Raw genomic sequence first — 22,391 nt, forward strand, 5'->3', positions numbered from 1 at the left:
ACCAGGCTGGTCTCGAACTCACAGAGATCCGCCTGCCTCTGCCTCCCAAGTGCTGGGATTAAAGGTGTGCGCCACCACCGCCCGGCTTTTTATTGTTTGTTTTTTTGAGAAACTTTCTCTGTGTAGCCCTGGCTGTCCTGGGACTCTGTAGACCAGACTGGCTTCAAACTCAGAGATCCTCCTGCCTCTGCCTCTGGGGATTAAAAGCATCCACCACACCTGGCTCTTTTTTTTTTTTTTTTTTAAAGACAAAGTCATCACACGCTGAACCTGGAGCTCATTAGTTTACCTAGACTGGTTGGCTACCAAATCCCGGGGTCCTCGGCACTCGGCCTCCCCAGACCAGGCTCTTGACACTGGACCTAGATTCTTTTTCTAATTCAGGTGTACGATTACTTTGCCTGCACGTTACACGTGCATGTACATGCCTCACGCTTTCAGAGTGTAGAAGATCCACAACTAGTTACACATGGTTGCAAACCACCACGTGGGTGCTGGGAACCAAACTTGGGTCCTCTGCAAGTACAACAATGCTCTTGACCACTGTGCCCTCTCTCCAGCCCCTGCACCCGGCTTTTAGGTGGGTTCTGGGGATCCAAACTCAGGTTATCTCAGCTGGCACAGCATCTGGTACTACCTGAGCCCCAGCACCGGCAATTTTCAATTATTTGGGGGGGGGATTTTTATTAGTATGTATGTGTCCCGGAGCTCACAGGTGGTTGTGAACACCCTGATACAGGGATTGGGAACTAGTCCACTGGATAATGGTTGCTCTTAAGCACAGAGCCCTCCCCCCACCCCCACTGTTGTTTGTTTCCGTGGGTTGCTCTGAAAGACAAGGTCTTGCCGTGTCTTTCCGCTCAGGATAGTCTGGGACTGGATATGAAGGCCCAGGCTGACGGTGCTGGTAGGTGACCACCAAACTCTCTGTGCCTCAGTTTCTTTATCTGTCTAAAGGGTAAACGACTCTTGCCTTTTACTTGCAGTTTCTACTGTTGCCACGAAAACACCATGACCAAAAAGCAAGTTGGGGAGGGAAGGGTTTATCAGGCTTACAGCTCAGCACGGTTGTTCCTCACTGATGGAAGTCAGGACAGGAGCTCAAACAAGGCAGGATCCTGGAGGCAGGAGCTGATGTAGAAGTCATGGAGGAGCGCTGCTTACTGGCCTGTTCACCAGGGCTTGCTCAACTGCCTTCTTAGAGAACCCAGGACCAGCAGCCCAGGGATGGCACCACCCACCATGGGCTGGACCCTCCCCCATTGATCACTAAATGAGAAAATCCCTTACAGCAGGATCTCAAGGAGGCGTTTCCTCAGCTGAGGCTCCTTCCCTCTGATAACTCTAGCTTGTGTTAAGCTGATACCCAAAACCACCCAGTACACCTTGGAGAACAAATGTGGAGTGACTTGGAACGCTACCTGATGGGATTATCGTGGCTCACCCAGAAGACACCGTGGGCACCTAAAGCAGCCAGGTAAGGGGACCTGGCTTCCTGGATAATCAGAGCTCAGTGCCCTAGGCAAGAATCCTGGCTCCCATCTGCCTTGGTCTCTGGTCCAGTGAGAGCTCATGGCCCCCTAGACAAATGCTCAGATAAAAGCCACGTGTGTCTGAACCACCTACACTCTGGGGCGTCCCTGTGTCTGCCACATGCCATCACTGCTATTTTAACAATGAAGATGGGAGTGACTTATCACAGTTCCCCCAAGGGTTGAGTCAGGGCTTTCCATTCCTGGCCTAGTCACCTCCCTCCGCTGCAGGACCCCAAGAGAGAAACCGTCTGCACTTTATGTCACCTGTCACCTTAGGCTAGAGAGCCTAGGACACTGGGAATGGGGAAGCTGGAGGTTCATTCCCTCCTGGCTAGCCACAGGAAGCTAAGGATTGGCCTGCTGTTCCCGCCCTGCTGCATTCCAGGGACGCTGTCTTCCCGGAGGGCACACAGCCTCCAGAATTTTTAGCTGGTTCAATGACACAGTTACGTCTGTTCTCTTCCCTGCCGTGGTCATGACCACTGGCCCCAGCCAGTACTTGTTAATAGGTGCCAAGGTCACCAGCGAGGACCTTGCTCCTGACCTCAGCATACTATCCTAGTACTCTTGGCTAGGGGTATGACGAACAAGGGAAGGTGTCTAAGTTTGTTGCTGTTGGCCTGTGTTGCCCTGGGAGCTGAAGACAATTTCCCTGTCTGTGAGGCCTGCGGTTTTCTCATGCACAATAAGGTCATTAATGGCCACATCGCAAGCCCTGCAGATTAGAGGAGGTGTCCATAATCTTGTCTCTAAAGACTCAGCGTCCTCATCACATGGGAATTTTTGGGCTGGGTACCTTGGCACAGGCCTGCGATCCCAGTGTGCAACTCGGGCTACACAGCAAGACCCAACATACACAAATGAGGGGAACTACTAGAGGTTTGCTGGGAACCTTCCATTACCCTGGCTCTGGTGACGGTGTCTCCTGCTGCAGTAGAATGCCAGAAAAATCCTTCCAGCTCTGGGGCCATAGCTTGCCCTGAGCCCCATCAGCGGCTCTGGGAGTCTGAAGTCCAGGACCACAGTCCTGGTTCTGTATACCCAGCAAGAGAGCACCCCATGGTGTCAAGGATGTCGGAGTCCCTGCACTAGTCTGACTGCTTTCTAGCCATCAAGATTACACGACTCTACTTCCAGGACCTCATACGCAACCCGATGTAAACTGTAGGAAGAAACACTTACTTGATTTCAAGCCCACTGGAGGAACTCAACTCCACAAAGCATTTTGTTCAATCAAGTATTTTGAAAATAGAGCAGGGCTGGAGAGATGGCTCAGCGGTTAAGAGCATTGCCTGCTATTCCAGAGGTCCTGAGTTCAATTCCCAGCAACCACATGGTGGCTCACAACCATCTGTAATGAGGTCTAGTGCCCTCATCTGGCCTGAAGGCATACACACAGACAGAATATTGTACACATAATAAATAAATAAATGAATAAATAAATAAATAAATAAATAAATAAATAAATAAATAAGAAAAAGAAAATAGAGCAAAACCTTGCCAAGGGGGGAGCTGCACCTTTACTACAGCGATAGCCCGGGTCTTCCATTCCGCTCACCCCACCCATCTGGACAGGGTCCTGGAAAGCACCAGAGCCTATGGGAGAAATGAGGTCTGGAGCAAGTGTTGCTGCTCCAGACAGTTTGCATGTGTCAATCAACAGATGACATCACCCACCAGTGGCTTACTGCATTATCAGGCAGGGGTCAACAGTGGTCATTTGTAAATTAACAATTTCACTGTGCGTGAACTTACTAGATCAGTTTCCTTTCCAAATGAAAAGGGTCCTTCAGCTCTGAGCAGTGTGTGTGTGTGTGTGTGTGTGTGTGTGTGTGTGTGTGTGTGCGTGTGTGCGTGCATGCGTGCTTGTGTGTAGGAAAGGATGTGTGTGTGTGTGTGTGTGTGTGAGAGAGAGAGAGAGAGAGAGAGAGAGAGAGAGAGAGAGAGAGAAAGAGAGAGAACACCACACCGAAAGCACTGAAAGGTGGAGAGTGGAGCTGGTGTTGGGGAGAAGCAGACCTAGATGGTCCCAAGCCAGCTCTGTTTCTCTCCACCCATTCTTTCTTTCTTTGGATCAGTTTCCCTAAACTGCAGCGTGAGAGCACTGGGTGGGTTTGAGTCAGGGGACCCTGCTGTCACCACCTAACAAGCAGCTTCACCGTTTGGGGGGTGGGGGGCCTTAGCTTCCTCACTTCTACATGGAGGTATCCTCCTCCCAGGGCCTCACAAAAAAAAATTCTCTTCCTGCACACTCAGGAAGGAGACGCACAGAAGCAAATGTTCACGCCAGAGTGTGTGTATGGACGTCCACTACGGTGTTTGCGTCCATCAGCTGACAAACAGGGCAAAGGCGATGTGTTATCAAAATCCCAGTGAATGCTACAGGGTCAGTCTTCTCTGAAGTCAAGAAGGTGGAGGTCGTGTAAACCTATAATCCCAGCCTTTGGGGATTATGAGTTTGAAACCAGGCTGACCTTTGAGTTCAAGTTCCAGGCTAGCTTGAAGTACACAGAGAAATCTTATTTTTAAAGAAAAACCAAGGCAGAGAGAGGGCTCCACCTGTAAAGTACATGATGTACAAGAATGAGGACCTGAATCTGGATCCCTAACTCCCAGATAAAGCTGGGCAGAGCACAGTATCTGTAATTCCAACGGGGGGCGGGGGGAGTGAACAGAAGGGCCGAGACAGGTGGACCCAGTCAGCCCAGCCAAACTGGGTGAGCTCCAGATTCAGTGAGAACCCTGTCTCAAAAAATAAGAGAAAGAAGCTAGGATAGCCTCCACACACCCACGTGCACGTATACACTTGCACACACAAGTGCATATGCGTGTACTTAAAAAAAAGTCAAAGAAAAAGGCAGCGTGTAGCAGGCACAGGATGACTCCCTGGCACCCTACCCCACCCCTGCTGCTTCTATCCCAGAGGGAGGTTCCCTGCGATCCCAGAGGGAAGAGCACGTGCATGCGCATGCGCATGCGAGTGAGTGAGTGTGTGTGTGAGTGTGTGTGTGTGTGTGTGTGTGTGTGCGCGCGTGCGCCCCGCGTGTCTGCTGACATTTTCTGCTCGCACTGGGCAGGCTCAGTTACTGTATGCAAAGGGCTGAGCCTCAAGCTTCTCTGTTTGGTTCAGTTTTCCCTGCAGCACAGTGCACACCCACCCTCTTCTTTCACGGAAGATAGCCTGAGAGAGGAGGCTGTTGGTTTGGGTTCTGTCTGAATAGGGCTGGGCACATTTCAGAGACAGATAAGACTACTCTACCATGGGCTGATCCACAGAGGGCCCCAGAGTGGGATGGGGGGCGGAGGGGGGGGATAGCTCTGCACTGTGCAGCCACCAGGACCCAGACCAAAGGCTCAGCTTCGGGTGGGTGGGGGAGGGGCACAACTCATACCTAGAGCTGTCAGGTTCACTTGTTGAAACTGTGAGCCACCAAAGCCATTTGATAAGGAAAATCAGGAAAGAGGCTAATTAGGACATACTCCAGTGCTGGGGTGCGAAAGGAAGTGACCTGAGGTGCTCTATTACAAATCCGGAAAGGGTCAAGGACCTCGAGGTCGCTCGGGAGGTCAAAGGGCTTGTCAGGCGAACCTGACAACCTTGAATTCGATCCCCAAGCACACACAGTGGACAGAGGCACGTGACCTCCACACATCACAGCACACCCACAAATAAAGTAACAAGATTTAAAAAAAAAACCCAAAAAACTAAAATATATGTAAAAGTTTGACTATGCCAAGGGCCATGGTTGGCATGACTGGCGAAACAGCTCAAACGCTGATGGGAGCGTGTTAGGGCAAGTTCATCAGGGTCAACAAATTTTACTGACAGTCTTGGGAGCATCAAAAGGCGATGAAGATATCATACAACACTGTTACCGCAGGCTGGAAATATGAGGTGGAGGGTGTAGTCCCTCTTGACCACTTTCCAAGTTTGCAAATTTGTCGACCCTGGTGGTCTTGCCTGTCACACTCCCACGGCACAGAACAGTTTGAATAAAGTCCACCGAGGAACATGAAAACAGTCCCCCAAATAGAACGTGCAGCTGAAGGAAGGGGTTTGGCTGGGTACGTGCTGCAGGCCGCCAACGATGTACAACCATACAAAGCAAGGCCACGAGTACTGCTTGAATTCCGGCGCCACCACCGCATTTACAGTGCCGGATGCTATTTATAGACACGGAGGGTGCACACGCAAAAGCATGTACAGAAACGACAAGCATCAAGTTCAGGACGGGGGAGGGGGGGAGGGGGGGCTGGAGATGGCTCAGTTAAGAGAGATGACCGGTCTTCTAGAAGATCCCAGTACTCACACTGGACAGTTCCCAGCCACCTGTAACTCCAGCTTCTGGGGGATCTGACGCCCTCTTCTGGCCTCCTTGGAGGCCCAAACACACACACACACACACACATAAAATCCCTTAACACTAAGACATTCAGAGGGGCTGGAGAGATAGCCCAGGGACTGCAACAAGCACCTGCTCTTCGTGCAGAGGACCCAGGTTCAGTTCTCAGCATCTACTTTGGCTCATAATCAATTACAACTGGCTGTAACTCCAGTTCCTGGGGTTCCAACTCCCTCTTCTGGCCCCTGCAGGCATAATCAGACAAAAACATTCACACAAAAAAAAAAACAAAATAAAATAAAAAAATAAGTGGGGGGGGGGGCAGGTGCTGGAGAGACGGATGCACGGTTAAGAGCATTTGCTGCTCAGGTTCTGCTCCCAGCATGCTCACGGTGGCATAGTCACCTGTAACTCCAGTGGCAGGGGATCTGACACCCTCTTCTAGCCTCCTGGGGCACCAGTACACACGCAATGTGCATACATGCATGCAGGCAAAACATTCACATGCATAAGATAAAAAGAATTCTTAAAAGAAGACAAATAAAGTGTTCAGATAGGAGACAGGAAAAGAGAAGGAAAAGAAAGAATGGGGGCTGGAGAGATGGCTCAGAGGTTAAGAGCATTGCCTGCTCTTCCAAAGGTCCTGAGTTCAATTCCCAGCAACCACATGGTGGCTCACAATCATTTGTAATGGGATCTGGTGCCCTCTTCTGGCCTGCAGCATACACACAGACAGAATATTGTATACATAATAAATAAATATTTAAAAAAAGAAAAGAAAGAATGGGATCCAAGGTGGCTGCAATGTCAACTGTGTCTGACTTGTCAACCCGAGGGGTAGGTACATGTATATTTGTCACAGAAACCTTGATATTTTTATGTGCCTCAAATTTTCCTAATAAAATAATTCATATTTTTATGTGAGAGGGCAGGGAATTAAAATACAAGTTCGGAGGTAAATCAGCAAAATAGACAACAGTGAGCCTTTCTCCTAAAACAGGGAAGAAGAGCAAGAACATTCTGGATTCCATAATTTTATCGTAACCCCAGGGATGGAGAATGGCCTATCACCCAATCCCCGGGGTGGGGGGTGATGACTGCCTATTGCCTGTGTGTGGGGAACAGCCCCCGGTTCTAAGAAGGCACTAAGAGCCCTTCCTTCTGCAGCATCCGGGACTGCCCATGGGAGGGGTGGCCCAGAAGCACAGGTGTGATGCCTTCTGCCCTGACAGCCTGGCTATTAGATTTGTTTGTAACTTGGCAGTGATGGGAAATTGAGGCTGAGTATCTAGCGCACTCCAGAAAAAAGGCTCTGCTGCCGAGCCACGAACACGGCCCTCTCTGAGAGAACAAATGAATACATATAAGCATAGCGCGTCTACGTTTGAAATATTCACGAAGGATTATTTTTAAGTAGCATCCTATGGGACACAAGGTATCTCAAGATGCTCAGAGCTAAGAAGTCATTACAACAAGGATCTTAAAACTGCACGGTGGCTGCTGTGCTCTGGACTCTATCTCTCAAAGCTTGTAACAGGCTTGTCTGTTCAGTTCACCAGAAGTCAATGTTACAGCTAGAAAACCGCTTTAAGATCAGACTCGTGGAACGCAGCACACTGAGTGGTTTCCTCGCGTCCCACTGATGTGGAACATTAGGCTGGGAGACGGTGGGCACCTGTCCACCCTTCCTCCGGGTAACACGCAGAGCCTGGTTTCCATAGTCCTGGACCTGAGTCAAGGAGCCAAGTGGAGGTGGCTGGGTCACTACTAATTCCTGCACACAGACGCAGGGGAGTGGCTGCCTCTGTGTAGCCAACAGATCTCAGTTCCTCCTCAGGCACATGCAGAGCTGGCTCCAGAGACTAGCTCCGTCAGCCAGGAAACCCTAGGTCCAAACACACGGGCACACATGCACGTGTGCACACAGGCAAACCATCCAGTCATGCCCAGTCTTTCAAGGAGAAGGCTGTCCACGATTTCCCCGGGGAAACAGCAGGAATGTGGGAGGCTGCACTGCCTGGCGTGGCCAGATGAGGAGGAACCTCGCAGCCAACCACTTGCCTGGTTTATTCCGCACGACGACGTTCTCTCAGGATCCCACCCCTGAATGACGGACCCCACTACTGGGGTGGTGAGGGACCAGGGACTGTGACAGGACACTCTCCAAAGAGGCCTCTGCTAGCCATGTGTACAATACCAGGCTGAAAAAATGCACAAGACAATTTTCATAACTTTCCCTTTAAAACTCAGTGTCTTGCTGCTGTTGATGCAAGTGCAGGCAGGCTTTTGTGGAGGTCAGAGGAAAACTTGTGAACGCTGATTCTGTCCAACTGTGGGGTCCGGGGATTGAACTCAGGTCCTAGGCTTATGAAATACGTGCTTTCGGCACTGAATCATCTCACCCGCCCTCCTTAAGCCACAAGGAACAGAACGGCTTTGAGTCGGGGTCTCACGGTGTACCCCAGGCTAGCCTAGAACTCTCAAGTCTCCCAGTCTCAGCTTACAAAGTCTTGGGACTACAGGCATGAGCCACCACAGGCAGCTCCGTTTCTCCTTCCTTCCCACTGCTTTTACAGCCAGCCTCTGAGAAAATGGCCTTTGGTGGCCTTTTAATTGATAAGCACATTCTGCCTGGCTTTCCTGGGCCACTGGACAAACCACACCTGTGCGTTCCCTATGCAGATGATGTGGAGTGATGGAGATCCACCCAGAGAAAGTCCGCTCATGTTTGCTGTTTGCTGCTCTGGGAAGCCTAGGGAGAAAGACATCTAGTCCTTCTCTGATACTCCTGGCTCCATTTTTCTTCTTGTATTATTAATATTTCTATTATTACTACTACTATTATTATTTTCTACCTACCACTGCCTCCCAAATGCTGAGATTAGGAACACATCTCTTTCAAGATTGTGTGTCTGTGTGGCTGCCCCCAAGCAGCCCAGAGGTAGAGCCCTCTGGAGCTGGAGTTATAGGTGGTTGTGAGAACTGAACTCAGGACCTTGGCAAGAATAGTAGGAGCTCTTAACGTCTCTCCCCGCCTTCATTTTCCTGTCTAAACAAACAGCACACTGTGCAATCCTTCACGAGCCAGGCCCCTCCTGGTGACACACAATGGAGGAGGCTGGGCAATGCAAGGCACGTTAAAAGCCTCTTGGAGGTTAAAGGGCCCCCGCCTCTGGCTTCCAGAACTAGAGGACTTCCCGCATTCTGATGAATGGAAGAGGTCGTACGTACGCCTGTTCTTCCTGTTAAAAACAGGAGATGCATGAAGAAAAAAAAAAAGTATGCTTTATGATTCCATGTGGCCACCTTTTCCACAGCACCCTTTAACCAGCACTATGCAAAAGGAGCCTGGAGCACATGGCTCTGAGCTAAGTCAGCCTGCTGCTTCCGCCCAGAATGTGGTTCACAAGGCTGGATTATAGCTCCCTCCCAGGCAGCAGAGGGAAATAAAGCCCTCTCTTGGGTGCTTTTGTATTCTGGGCAACTCTGAAAACCTTCCCCCAACAAGATCTAATTTCCTTCCTCCTAGCAGTCCTGTGAATTACCAGAGGGTACCAAGTCTGTCTCCAGAGCCTGACTGGCTGAGGGCTGAATCATCATGGCTGCCCACACCAGGAAAGTCTCCACTGGGTTCCCTTCAGGGCGGCTCCCAGGGCCCAGCCCCACAGAAAGAACGTGATTTGAAGACTTGTACACCCAGGCAGCCTTTCTTATATCAGGCAGTGAATGGCGTGGGAAGGACAGGTCCTTAACAAGACTGTGAGTTCCAGAGGTGCTCAGCAGAGAAGGACACTGCCCATTGGAGCAAGTGACCCCCATATGCCCAGGGATGCTCTCCAGGACCATACCCACACATGGCAGCCCACCATACAGGCAGAGGCGATGCCCTAGAAGAGAGCTAAGATGGGGGCTGGAGAGATGGCTCGGGGGTTAAGAGCACTGGCTGCTCTTCCAGAGGACCTGAGTTCAATTCCCAGCAACCACATGGTGGCTCACAACCATCTGTAATGGGATCTGGTGCCCTCTCCTGGTGTGCAGGCATACATGGAGGCCGAACACTGTATGGATAATAAATAAATGAATAAATCTTTAAGAAAAGAGAGAGAGAGCTAAGATGTATATGAAGTTCTGAGTGAGATATAGACGAGAACACTCCTGGGTTTTTGTTGTTTTAGTTTTTCAGGGTTTTTTTGGTTTTGTCTTTTGTTTTAAGAGAGGGTTTTTCGGTATAGCCCTGGCTGTCCTGGAACTCGCTCTTTTATAAACCAGGCTGGCCCTGAACTCAGAGAACCACCTGCCTCTGCCTCCCAAGTGCAGGGATTCAAGGTGTGAGCAATAAAGCTTCTCCTACACAAACAAGGTAAAAGTTTCAGCCTCAGAACCCTCCTCCAGCAAGGCTCTGGGACGGAATGGGGGAAGGGATATCACAATCTCAGAGTGAGGAGGGCTTTAGTTAGGTTTTATCATTTGAATCAGAAGTCACCCGCTCCAATACCTACCTACGGGGGCCTGGGGGACAGAATGTGACAGAGGTGAATCAGGCCACTTGTTAGAATGCAGAGCTGTGGTCTTAGTCCAACCCAACCACTGGAGGCCACCTAGCACCGTGTAATGGAGTGGCCAGGCAGCTGACAGCCTCACAGGTGGCTTAGCTCACAAGGTCATTGGGCCTCCACCCTGGCATCTGCGCTCCAGAGCCACAGAGGGTATCATACGTAGGAGAGCTGTAAACACTTGGTTCAGGCCTAGTCTAAGTACAGTCTGCCGTGCTGGGACTTCTGTCTCCTCTTTCCATGAGATAAGCATCAGTCGTGCACACCACCAAGGAAGGAACTTGGGAATTACAAGGGCTGAGGCATAACTCCCTGAGGCCAGGTCTCTCCAGGGGAGAGGCCCTGTGTCTCAAGGCTTGGGAACGCTAGCCTGTGGCACGTTCTCAAACCCACCGCCTAACCACGCTACTGCTGGTCCACGCCCAGCCTGAGGTAAAGGATGGGAACAGTCTCCAGTAGGCTTGTCTCTCAGCTCATCCCCTTCAGCTGACAGCCAAGAGTCCTGGTCAAGCTCTTAGGTGGAAAGAGGCCGAAGCCCCGCCCCTGGCTCCACCCCTAACTAGCTGTGTGTCCTTCAGGAGGTCATAATCCTGAGTAAGACTATTTCCTAAAGTGCCAGATGAGGAGGTCTCAGGTGGAAAAAGAGCCAGCTCCTGGTCACCTGTGGCTCTCACCTGTGGATAGTACTCCTTGTCTGAATGTCAAAGTCAGGTTGACTGAACCTACCTAACCTTGATAATATCAACTCCTCCAGGGTAAGTAAAGTATACCTACAGCGCAAAAAAAAAAAAAAAAAAAAAAAGAAAGAAAGAAAGAATGTTTCCCCTACTGTCTCAGGCTATTTCTGGAAAAACATCCTGTCTAAGGTGGCAGAAAAGTGAGCTACATCTTTTAAGACCCACCAGCACATGGCACTTGACACTAGACAAACATCACTCCTAGGACCAGGTGTCCATGTGCAATTACACGCATGTCGCAGACAACGCACACCAACCCCTCCACGCTCTTCAAGTGACTAAAATGTCTTATTTGAGCTCCTGGGCTGAGACTGCCTGGAAATTACAGCTTGGGAGGAATAAAAAATTCCATTCAGACGTGCGGTTCCAGACCTGAGGCCTATGAGCAAAGTTTCCGGTGGCCTCTGCTCCCCTGCCCACACCGGAAAGCCAGGCGGATCACCCCGTCCTCAGATTAAGGAGCAGCTGCAACAGCTGGGAGAGCCCAGTGACAGTTTTCAGGAGGGCATCACGTTCTCCAAATGGGAACCCCAAATATGGGATGCCTGGCTTTCAGCCAGCACCCCCACCAGCTGCTCACTAACCTCCCCGGCATATCTCAGTGATCACACCTTCCCCGCCCACGGCGCATGGACCTTTGCAAACAGGCCCTACAGACAGGCCCGCTGGTTCCCACCCAGCCAGGTCCCAGACAGGTCCCAGCCAGGTCCCAGCCCGGCACTTCGCTGGTACCCGTCTGACATCCACCGTCCTTTTCAAGGACACTGCAGTATGCAGTCCGGCCTCCGGAAGGGGGGTCTTCAGCCAGTCGCCCAGTTCAAGAACACACACGCTTTCATGCTGACAATGCCCTGGTGAATCCCAGCGCGAGGCCTGTCGCCTGCTGTAGTCCAACCAGATGCTGCCTGGGAGAGGCTGGGGGAGGATGCAGGCGGTGGCGAGCGGATGCGGGAATGCAAGGCTGTGGCCAGGGCGGCGCCGGCGAGGCTCACCTTTTTGACTTGGTCATCCTTCAGTTCAGTGAAGTAATAGGCTAGGAGCTGCGCAGCGATCATGCTGGCGGTCGGGGATGCGGGGAAACAGGCGTGGGGCCAGTGGCTCCTCGGTAGCCCTGGTGAGCAGTGGTCCTCCGGTGGCGGATCTGCGACTCCTCCTCCTCCTGTGGCTCCTCCCCCTCAGTCCCCGGGCGGGGCGTCGGCCTGCGCTCTCCGGACCTCCGGAGCTCCGGGCGCTGGGAGGGTGACAGCCGCCAGCCGGCCCACCTCCTCAGTCCCCATTGGCTGCAACGCGCCTCTGCCGCACCAGGCTGGGACTTCCCAGCAAGAGCGGGAGAGTGACGGGTGCTCCCTCCCGCGCCGGAAAGGAGGCAGCACCCAGCACGTTCCCCACGTAGGGAGCGCACGGTCACGCGTGGTGGCACTGTGCCATGCCTGAGCGGGTGGGTGGAACGCGGGGCAGGAGGTGTGGGACACGATCTGGAGTAGACAGATCCTGGAGTATTGCCCCCAGACACTGCAGACTGGAGAGCACGAGAGGGGCCACACCCCTTCCTCGGAGATTTGGGTTTGCCCCCCCATCCCCACTGTTGGGGAAGCACACAAGTGGGCGTGGAAAGCGAGCGGAAGCCGGAGTTAGGCGGCTTCACTGATCTTGCGCTGGGTCCCTGTGCCTGCCCGCCCGTAGAGGATCTAGGACCTAAGGATGATGCACAGCATCCCATCTTAGGCCAACATCCCAAACTGCCAGAGTTCACATAGCTAAACCCAAAACTCCCGCCTCTGTCCCGCTATGCAACAGCTCTGGGCCCCCCGCGAGGAATTTAGGCCTCAGCCTCCTAGCCTTCTCTGGCTCTTGGGCATTCAGGCCCTGGGAGGTTGGGGGTACTGCTCAGGTAAGAACATACAGAAGTGACTACCACCCTGATTCCACAGGTAAGGAACCTGACGCCCACTTTACATTTGTGTTCGGAAGTAGAGGCTGCGTGCGTGCGTGCGTGCGTTTGCTCATCTACCACACTGGTGACCTTGCAGTTGTGTATGGCTTCTCTTGCAGCCCATATTCCTGAGAATATTCCTGCAAGCATATGATGACCTGAGGTGACAAGAGCCCAGCTTCTACTGCACACCTGGGTTTTGGGAGCTCCTGGCCTAGCATCTATGGGGGCAAAGATACCTAAGCCCCAGGACACCCTTCAAGTACCCCATGGCCCCCACAGCCTATACCACCTCCTACTAAAAAGGAGGAGCTTAGATCCGAGGCCTCCATCCGCGCCCCCCTCCCCCCCCCCCCCCCCCCCCCCCCCCCCCCCCCCGCCTTAGGACAGGTGTGGTTGTGTCCTGAGTCACCTCTCTGGGTCAGATAAAGCTGTAGTGACAGAGGCCTATAACCCGTGGTTTCTGTGCATCTAATACAATAAACGGGAGAGGAGGGTAGTGTCGTAGAATGGACTTGGGAGCCTACAGGTTAAAGTTTGGGGGCCTGCCACCTGTATATCATCATTTCCCAACCCAGGGGCCTAACAGTAGTTTTCCTAATAGAGCCTTCTCCCCCAAAGGAAAAGAAAAAAAAAAAAGATTACCTAGCCTTCGAGTCCCACGTAAATCTCAACCTACCCCTGGATAACTATAAATCAGAAACAACGGGTTTCCTGGCTGACACAAACACTACCATCATGGCCACAAGGACAAAATGGTCCTTCTGAACTGTATTTGAATCGGTAGGTGTGCTTCGGCCAGCTCTCAAGGCTGGGGAATCTGAGGGTGGAGAGTTGTTTTTGTTGTTATTGTTTCTTAGTTCAGGAGGTTAAGTGGGCCTTCCCCCAGCCCCTGTACCAAGTGGCTCAGTACTTAGGCGTACAACTCAAGGTCAGATCCCCTGCTGTTCCCAACACCCCTCCCCCACACTCCACCCTTCATCCCCGCAACCCCACACCCTCCTCCTTTACAGTCAGAAAAGCGACAAGAACGTTTGAACTGTCTTCATGGATGCTGGCTACCCGCCATCGAAGCCATTCCAAGCTGCAGGCCACATAATTAGGCTGAAAACCAACCTAATCGCATCATGTCCCTGCCCACAGTCTCTTCTGGGCCCTGTAGCCTGATGGAGCCAATTTAAATGTGTTGGCCCGGTAGCTGACCCTACTCTTTCTGGTTATCTCTTTCCTTGCCCCTGGCCACAGCAGGGCTAATCCCACCGTCTCCCACCCCCCAAGTCCATCCCATCGTGCCCCTGTTCACATCACCTTGCTCACACATCCTTCTCTGCTCTCCCGCACCTGCCTAAGTTCTAACCAAAGGCAGGCAGACGCATCTGGTTTTCCTTCCCTAGCCAGCCTCCCCTGACCTCAGCGACTCACCCTGGCCTCCCAGGCCTCAGCACCTCCACAGGGCACACTCGGACAGTGCTCAGAGTCCATGCAAATGGACACCAGGGCTCTTCTCTACAGACAAGGAGCCGGACGCACAACTGGTGGGCCATCTTGCCCAGTGGCCGGTTGCGGTAGAATTTGGAGCCAGGACTCCAACCCAGTTCTGATGCTCAGCCAGCACTCTGTCCACCCTACCTCACCACCTCAGGCAGCTTGGGTCCCAGATAAGCAACACTGAGTCAGGACAGCCTGCCTGATATGGATGGCTGTCTGCTGGGAGTCTTTTTATCTGCTCCCATCAGGCAGTTTCCTGAAGCTAGCACCAGGGCTGTGCTGTGTGTCCTGTCAATTGAGCCATAGACCACCTCATGCATGTTTCTTGTTGAATTTTTTTTTTGTTTATTTTTTGTTTGTTTTCTGAGACAGGGTCTCACTAGATAGTTCCAGCTGTCCTGGAACCCTCTGTGTAGACCAGGTTGGCCTTGAACTCACAGGGATCTGCCTGCCTCTGCCTCCCCAGTGCTGCAATTAAAGACATGCACTACCATTCCTAGCTTTATTTTTAAGTTCTTTAGGTTTATTTTTTGTATATGAATATTTTACTTACATGTATTATGAATGTATGTGTGTGTGTGTGTGTGTGTATACCATGTATGTGCCTGGTGCTCAAGGAAGTCAGAAAAGGACATCAGATCCCCCGAAATTGGAGTTACAGATGTTTGTGAGATGCCGTGAGGGTGAGTGCTGGGAACTGAACCCTGGTCATCTCTTAAGAGCAGCCAGTGCTCTTTCTACCCCCATCAAAAGGGTCACGATGCACAAGTTGAGAACCCTTGTCCTAGACCCACAGGAAAAACTCAATCCAGAGAGTATCAGCCTCCCTGCCCCGTTCTGGAAAGGGTCCCCTTTCCCTCAAGTCGCCTGAACTCTCTGTTCATTCACTGTGCCTCTCCTGGTACAAGTTACAGGAAGGACCAAATGATGCCAGGCTGCTCTCCACCCCCACCCTCACAAACACACCTGCCTAAAATACAGGCTGGATGCTTAGACCGTCTATTAATTTCCATCCGGCCCACAGGACTGGGTATTACTCCACAGTGATCTCCCACAGACTGGCTGATCCCCTGGCACCTGGGAGCGCACGCCTACCAATGATCGTGTTTACACAATGTCACCAGTTTATTGAGCGGTCTCTCCTCGTGTGTTGCCTCATTTCACCCGATAACGGCCTGGAGAGGTTACGAGGACAAATACCATTATCCCCACTTAATCAGTTAGTGAGGTGTGAGAGTGGCCCGTAGGTCTCACGGTGACAGTAAGAAGCCACAGCCCAACCGTGTTTCTGTGAGTTGCGTGTTTCTGTGGTTTGCAACCTGACTGAGGGCTTGCCCAACAAGAGCTGCCGATTCAGACCCTGGATTTCCATGGGGATGAAGAGACGGGTGGCTGGTCTGGTAAAATCACATTCTCAGCTGCTTTCCCTCTGACTGGCCCAGAGTTCTGCCCTCTGCTGTAACAGGGTCAATTAACTGGAAATTGCTACGCTAAAACTATACCCTATCCGGTCTCATTTAGCCCAGTGAGTGTTTTGTAAATACTGGCCAACACTTAGCATTTTTAGACTCCACTAAAACCCACATTTCTAGCAGCCAGGGTCTAGCCACACGTGTTGACAATTATGTAGCAAGGGGTGGGCGAGACAGGAGAGCAGCCACTACGCTCTTCAGGCCAGGCAGGTGCCTGTAGCCAGCCCACGCCCACCCTACCCACCCACTCCACTGATATTGATGACACCCGTAAACCATTGCTTGCTTCCATCATAAAGGGTGGGCTTGATAGGACCCCTGGCAATAGGGACGGTGTTGGGATAAAGCAAGAAGGAAACGGGGTACCGAATTTAAGTTTTGCATGAGAATGCTGTACCCTGAAAACACCTGCCCCTCAGGTATCATAATGACTCCTACCTGCCTACTTGGCTCTTCCCTGGTTGGTTCATCACTCCTTAGAGAAGGGTAGACCCCTCACATCCTCAGCCTCTATCCCACGGAAGCTGAGGAAGGCCTGGGGGAGGGTGGGTTAAACTGAAGGCCCAAGGCACTTCCTTCAGGCACCTGTTCCTGATCTCAAGCCAGGCCTTCCCCACAGGAATCCCTGTTGGCCCAGAGTGAGTACAGGTGTCCTTGCTGACCACCCTGAGTTTCCTGGCCAGTGCTGGCCGCTCCTCTGCACACAACCACCTTCACAGAGCCAGCAAAGGCCCTGCCTCTACCCACCAGCCTTTGATTTCCTGCCAAAATATGCTAGGAAGTTCTTACACACACAGTCCACATCCACGCCTAGACAGGGTTCCCAGGGCAGGAGCGTTCAGAGCAAATCTAACAAACAAGCAAACAAAAGTTAAGTACTGGCTGGGAGGTGGTGGCTCACGACTTTAATCCCAGCACTCAGGGCAGAGGCGAAAGCAAGCAGATCTCTGTGAGTTCGAGGCCAGCCTAGTCTTCCTAGTGAGTTCTAGGACTATGCAGTACGTTGTCTTTTTTTCTCTTTTTTTTTCCAGATCTTTTCTTTAAAACTTTTTTATTTTTATTTTATGTGCTTTGATGTTTGCATTGAGTGTGTGGTCCCCTGCAACTGGAGTTACAGACAGCTGTGAGCTGCCATGTGGGTGCTGGGGTTTGAAATCGGGTCCTCCAGAAGAGCAGCTGGTGCTCTTGACTGCCGAGCCCTGTCTCCAGCTCCTGTAAAGTGCCATTTGGGTTGCTAACAAGCATTAAAAAATTGTTAAGTGGGGCTGGAGAAATGGCTCAGTGGTTAAGAGTCCTGACTGCTCTTCCAGAGGTCTTGAGTTCAATTCCCAGCAACCACAAGGTGGCTCACAATCATCTGTAATAAGGTTTGGTGCCCTCTTCTGGCCTGTAGGCATACATGTACACAGAATATTGTATATATAGTAAATAAATATTTTTAAAAAATTAAAAAGAATTGTTAAGTGGATTTTAGCCTGGGGTTAATATTTCTAACGATTTCGGAAATGACCCTAAACGTGCTTCTGCCATCCTGTTCTGTGTATTTGTGGGAAGCAGTTTGCTCAGCTTTGATGATGGAAAGGTTAAACAGCAGCTATTGTCTCTAAAAAAACAAAACAAAACACAAATATTTGGCATATCCTTCAGGATGAAATATTAAGCCCAGGTTTAATTCTATATGAAAACAAACACATTCATCTTCTTTTTTTCTTTTTACTCTTAAACAGCCTGGCTGTCCTGGAACTAACTCAGGCTGGCCTCAGAACTCAGGGGTCCACTGGCCTCAGCCCACTCCCGCCCCACCCTACCCCACCTCCAAGTGCCGGAATTAAAGGCCTGTGCCACCACCTGGCTAAACATGCCCATTTTATTAGCAGTCAAATTACCTTCCTCTTTAATAGATGGCAAAAATGAACGCACATCAGAGCTGGTAGAGGGCTCCCTTGCTGTGCAAACCCGACAGACTGAGTTCCACCCATAGGACTCATAGGAGAGAACTGCCTGTCCAAGTTGTCTTCTGACCACCACACATTCACGCACGCGCACTGACGACCCCCTCCCACACAATCATTAACTTAAAAATTAAAGTCAACTGTAATAATAACACCTTTAATTCCAGCACTGCAGAGGCAGAGGCAGGAGGATTTCTATGAGTTTGAAGCCAGTCTGGTCTACAAAGCAAGTTCCAGGACAATCATGGCTACACAGTAAAGCCCTACATTAAAAAATTAAATATACATATATGTGAATAATTTAAATTTATTTATTTTTTTATTTTTATTTTTATTTTTTTTTTTGGTTTTTTGAGACAGGGTTTCTCTGTGGTTTTGGAGCCTGTCCTGGAACTAGCTCTTGTAGACCAGGCTGGTCTCGAACTCACAGAGATCCGCCTGCCTCTGCCTCCCGAGTGCTGGGATTAAAGGCGTGCGCCACCACCGCCCGGCTTTAAATTTATTATTATCAGCAAATATTTGATTTGTATACTTCCTTATATAACTATGTACTTAGGGTCATATAAAAATTTCTTAGACAAGGTGGGTCACAAAGTAGCTTCTTTTTTTTTCTTTTTTTTTCTTTTTTTTTTTTTGTTTATTTATTATCTATACAGTGTTCTGCCTGCATGTGTCCCTGCAGGCCAGAAGAGGGCACCAGATCTCATTACAGGTGGTTGTAAGCCACCATATGGTTGCTGGGAATTGAACTCACGACCTCTGAGCAGTCAGTGCTCTTAACCACTGAGCATCTCTCCAGCCCATATAGTAGTTTCTTAAGAAGCTCTGCTATATTCAAAACTTAGGAGGCAGAAGTAGGAGAATTGCCGCAAATTTGAAGTTAGCCTGGTGTACCTAGCAAGTTCCAGGTCTACAAAGTGAGACACTATCTCGAAAGTAAAAATAAGACGCAAAAATAAAGGAGCCATGGTATACAGGAACGTTCTGGGTTTTTGTTTTGTTGTTTTTGGTTTTTTGGTTTGTTTGGTTTTTTTTTTGAGATAGGGTCTCACTGTTTAGCCCTGGCTGTCCTGGAACTCGCTCTGTAGCCCAAGCTGGCCTCAAACTCACAGAGATCCACCCGCCTCTCCTCCAGAGTACTGGGATTAAAGCTGAGGCCACCACCACCTGGCTGAAATTACATGTTTTTAAGGCTGACTCATTTTGAAAGTATTCATCTGAATTTCACTTTCTTTTGTTAGATAAGATTATATCAACTAGAAACAGCACAGCATATGTATGTGTGTGTGTGTGTGTGTGTGTGTAATTTATTTATTTTTAATTTTATATACATTGGTATTTTGCCTGAATGTATTTCTGTGTGAGGGTGTTGGATCCCCTGGAACTGGAGTTACAGACAGTTGTGAGCTGTCACATAGGTGCTGGGAATTGAACCCGGTCCCTCTGAAAGAGTAGCCAGTGCTCTTTAACCACTCAGCCATCTCTCCAGCCCTAGTACTGCTTCTTTTTTGTTTGTTTTTCGAGACAGGGTTTCTCTGTAGCTGTGGAAAGCCTGTCCTGGAACTAGCTCTTGTAGACCAGGCTGGCCTTGAACTCACAGGGCCTCTGCCTCCCAAGTGCTGGGATTAAAGGTGTGCGCCACCACTGCCCGGCCCCTAGTACTGCTTCTTTATTCATGCAAAGATGTGTGTTCATTCTGCAGCATGCAACTCGCCTAAGGAACAGTCAGAAACTGGAAACGAGCTGAGAAGGGAGGAAGGCGGGAACAGGCTGTGGGTCACGCAGTGAGCCATATCTCTGCTACACAAAGGAACGTCTCCCTGAGATGTAAATTCACAAAGCAGCCATCTGATTTTGTCATTGTTTGAGGATTTATTTGTATTTTCTATGTACGGCTGTTTTGCCTGCATGTATATATGTGCACCATGTGTGTACAGAGCTTGGAGAGGCCAGGCAAGGGCTTCAGATCCCCTAGGCCTGGAGTTACAGGTGTTTCTGGAGCCACCCTGTGGTGCTCTGTAAGAACAAGGTATCCTTAACCCATGATGAGACATCTCTCTAGCCCCTTATTTAACTATTGGTGTGTGTGTGTGTGTGTGTGTGTGTGTGTGTGTGTGTGTGTGTGTGTGTTTGGGGGGGGCGGGATTCACCAGGCTGGCCAGGCTAGCCGCATACTCCTAGGATCATACTTTAGCCTCCAAGAGCTGGAACTACAGGCAGGCAGCACACACAGCTAATGCAGCGGCTTCACGGGTAGAGGTCAGTCATTTTTGATACGGTCTCGGAGCAAGCACATCCTCTCCGCATTCAACCATAGGATATTTCCTCTCCCTCTTTCTGGTAGCTATCAGTCTGTGAATTTCTATACACAGGGTCACTGGCAAACATTTAATTGATATCTTTGCCTATTCTGATTATTTTATATAAATGGAATGACACAATATGTGGTCTTTCATGACTGGCTTCTCTTATTTGAAATAATTTTAAGGTTTGTCCGTGGCCTATGTATCTGAACTCTGTTTTTCTGTTGTCACATAATGTTCCATTGTGTGGACATACCACAATATATTTCTCCTTTCCTTGACAGATGAATAGTTTGTTTTTTCCCACCTTGATGAGTTAAGTCAATTTTTGGTATGGCTGCCATAATATAATGCCACAGATTGGGCGGCTTGACAACATAAATATATTGTCTTCTGGTTTGGGAGGTTAGATATCCAAGGTCAAAGGCAGGCAGGTTTGGTGGTCTGGATGAGAACGGCCCCCATAGGCTCCCATTTTGAATGCTTGGTCCCCAGTTGGTGGAACTGTTTGGGAAGGATTGGGAGGTGTGGCTTTTATAGAGGAGATGTGTCACTAGGGAAGGGCTTTGAAGGTTTAAAAACTCATTACCATTTCTTCCTCCCCTTCCCTTTCTTTCCCCAGAACTTAGAAGGTAGAGGCAGCAAGACCTTTGTGAGTTCAAGACCAACTTGGTCTACATAGTTTTAGGCCAGCCATAAAACTATGTATACATAGTTATAGTCAGGGCTAAACAGTAAGACCCTGTCAAAACAGAGGCAGGCAGTTCTCTTGCATGTTCGAGGCCAGCCTCGTCTACAGAGTGAGTTCCAGGACAGGCTCCAAAGCTACAGAGAAGCAGACAGAACAGCCACACAAGATCTCTTACACACACGCGCGCACACACACACACACACACACACACACACACACACACACACGTTTTAGAAGAAAACAACAAAATGCATTTAGGAACTTACCTTACTTTCTGTGAGTGGGGGTTGTACTTGTTCAACATCTATGGCCTTAAAGACAAGACAAGACAAGACAAGTGTTACAAAGGCAGCTTGACACCTGCATTCACACATACTGATGCTGCAGCTGATCAGTCGAGCCAGGGAACCAAAGCAATTACCAGGAATGGTGCAGAGGGGACTAACCACTGCGGGTGGAAGGCAATGACCGCAGATAGTTCCTACTCGTGAATTCATTCACATAACACTTATCAGGTCCTCACAAAAAAGCCAAGCCTTATGGGAGGCACCAGTAATTCAAAGACAGAGAAGGAGGGCTGGAGAAATGTCTCGGCAGTTCAGAGCACTTGTTCTAGAAGAGGACGCAGGTTCAGCTCCCAGCACCCACGTGGTGACTCACCACCACCCCTCATTTCAGTTCCAGGGGTTCAGACAACCTCTTCTGAACTCCTAGAGCACTGAGTATGAATATCGTGCTAACCATAAATGCAGGCAAAACATTTGTACATAAAATAAATCAATCTTTTTTGAAAACAACAAATGGAGAACAACAGAGGCTCAGTCATCCCTGCAGAGAGTCAGTAGCTCACTAGGGACTGGCCCCTAAGGCAGCTGTGCTGATGGGTAATGAAAACGCAGCTCCACGAGGTTGGAGATGTAGCTCAGCTTGGAGAAAGCTTGTGTGGCATGCACAAAGCCCTTGGTTCGATTCCCAGGCATCACATAAACTGTACGTGGAGGTACATGTCTGTAATTATAGCACTCAAGAGATGGAGACAGGAGGATCAGAGGTGCAGTGTCATCTTCTGCTACATAGTGAGTTCCAGGCCAGCCAGAGAGTCTGGATTATGTGTATTATTGTGTTTTCTTTGAGTTTTTCTTTTTTTTACTGTGAATGAGCTAAGTATAGAGAGACATTGCAATTGTACAGGATGCTAAGCTAAACCATCATAAAGGTTTCTTGACTTTGAAATTTGGGTCTAGGGAAATGTTGCTTTGGAAAAGAGGTTCTGCTTTTGTTTCCACAGAGTATGGAAACCTGTGGATTCCTTCTGGGCTAAGGTGGTGTGATAGAACAAGATCCCCCCAAAAGGTCTCCATGAACCCTGAAAATACTTTGCCCA

The 22,391-nt window shown here is 50.0% G+C and overlaps 1 protein-coding gene across 1 annotated transcript in view; it reads right to left on the reverse strand.

The window, feature by feature from the left end:
* Positions 1-12,473, reverse strand: part of Hk1 (hexokinase 1) — a 66,445-nt gene extending 53,972 nt beyond the window's left edge. The window contains exon 1 of the mRNA XM_005360103.3: positions 12,161-12,473. Within this exon, the coding sequence (XP_005360160.1) occupies positions 12,161-12,223 (63 nt within the window). The 5' untranslated portion in view covers positions 12,224-12,473. The remainder of the gene's footprint in view (positions 1-12,160) is intronic.
* Between the last annotated feature and the right edge of the window lie 9,918 nt (positions 12,474-22,391).

The sequence above is a fragment of the Microtus ochrogaster genome, linkage group LG2 (assembly GCF_000317375.1).
Source record: "Microtus ochrogaster isolate Prairie Vole_2 linkage group LG2, MicOch1.0, whole genome shotgun sequence".
Lineage (NCBI taxonomy): Eukaryota > Metazoa > Chordata > Mammalia > Rodentia > Cricetidae > Microtus > Microtus ochrogaster.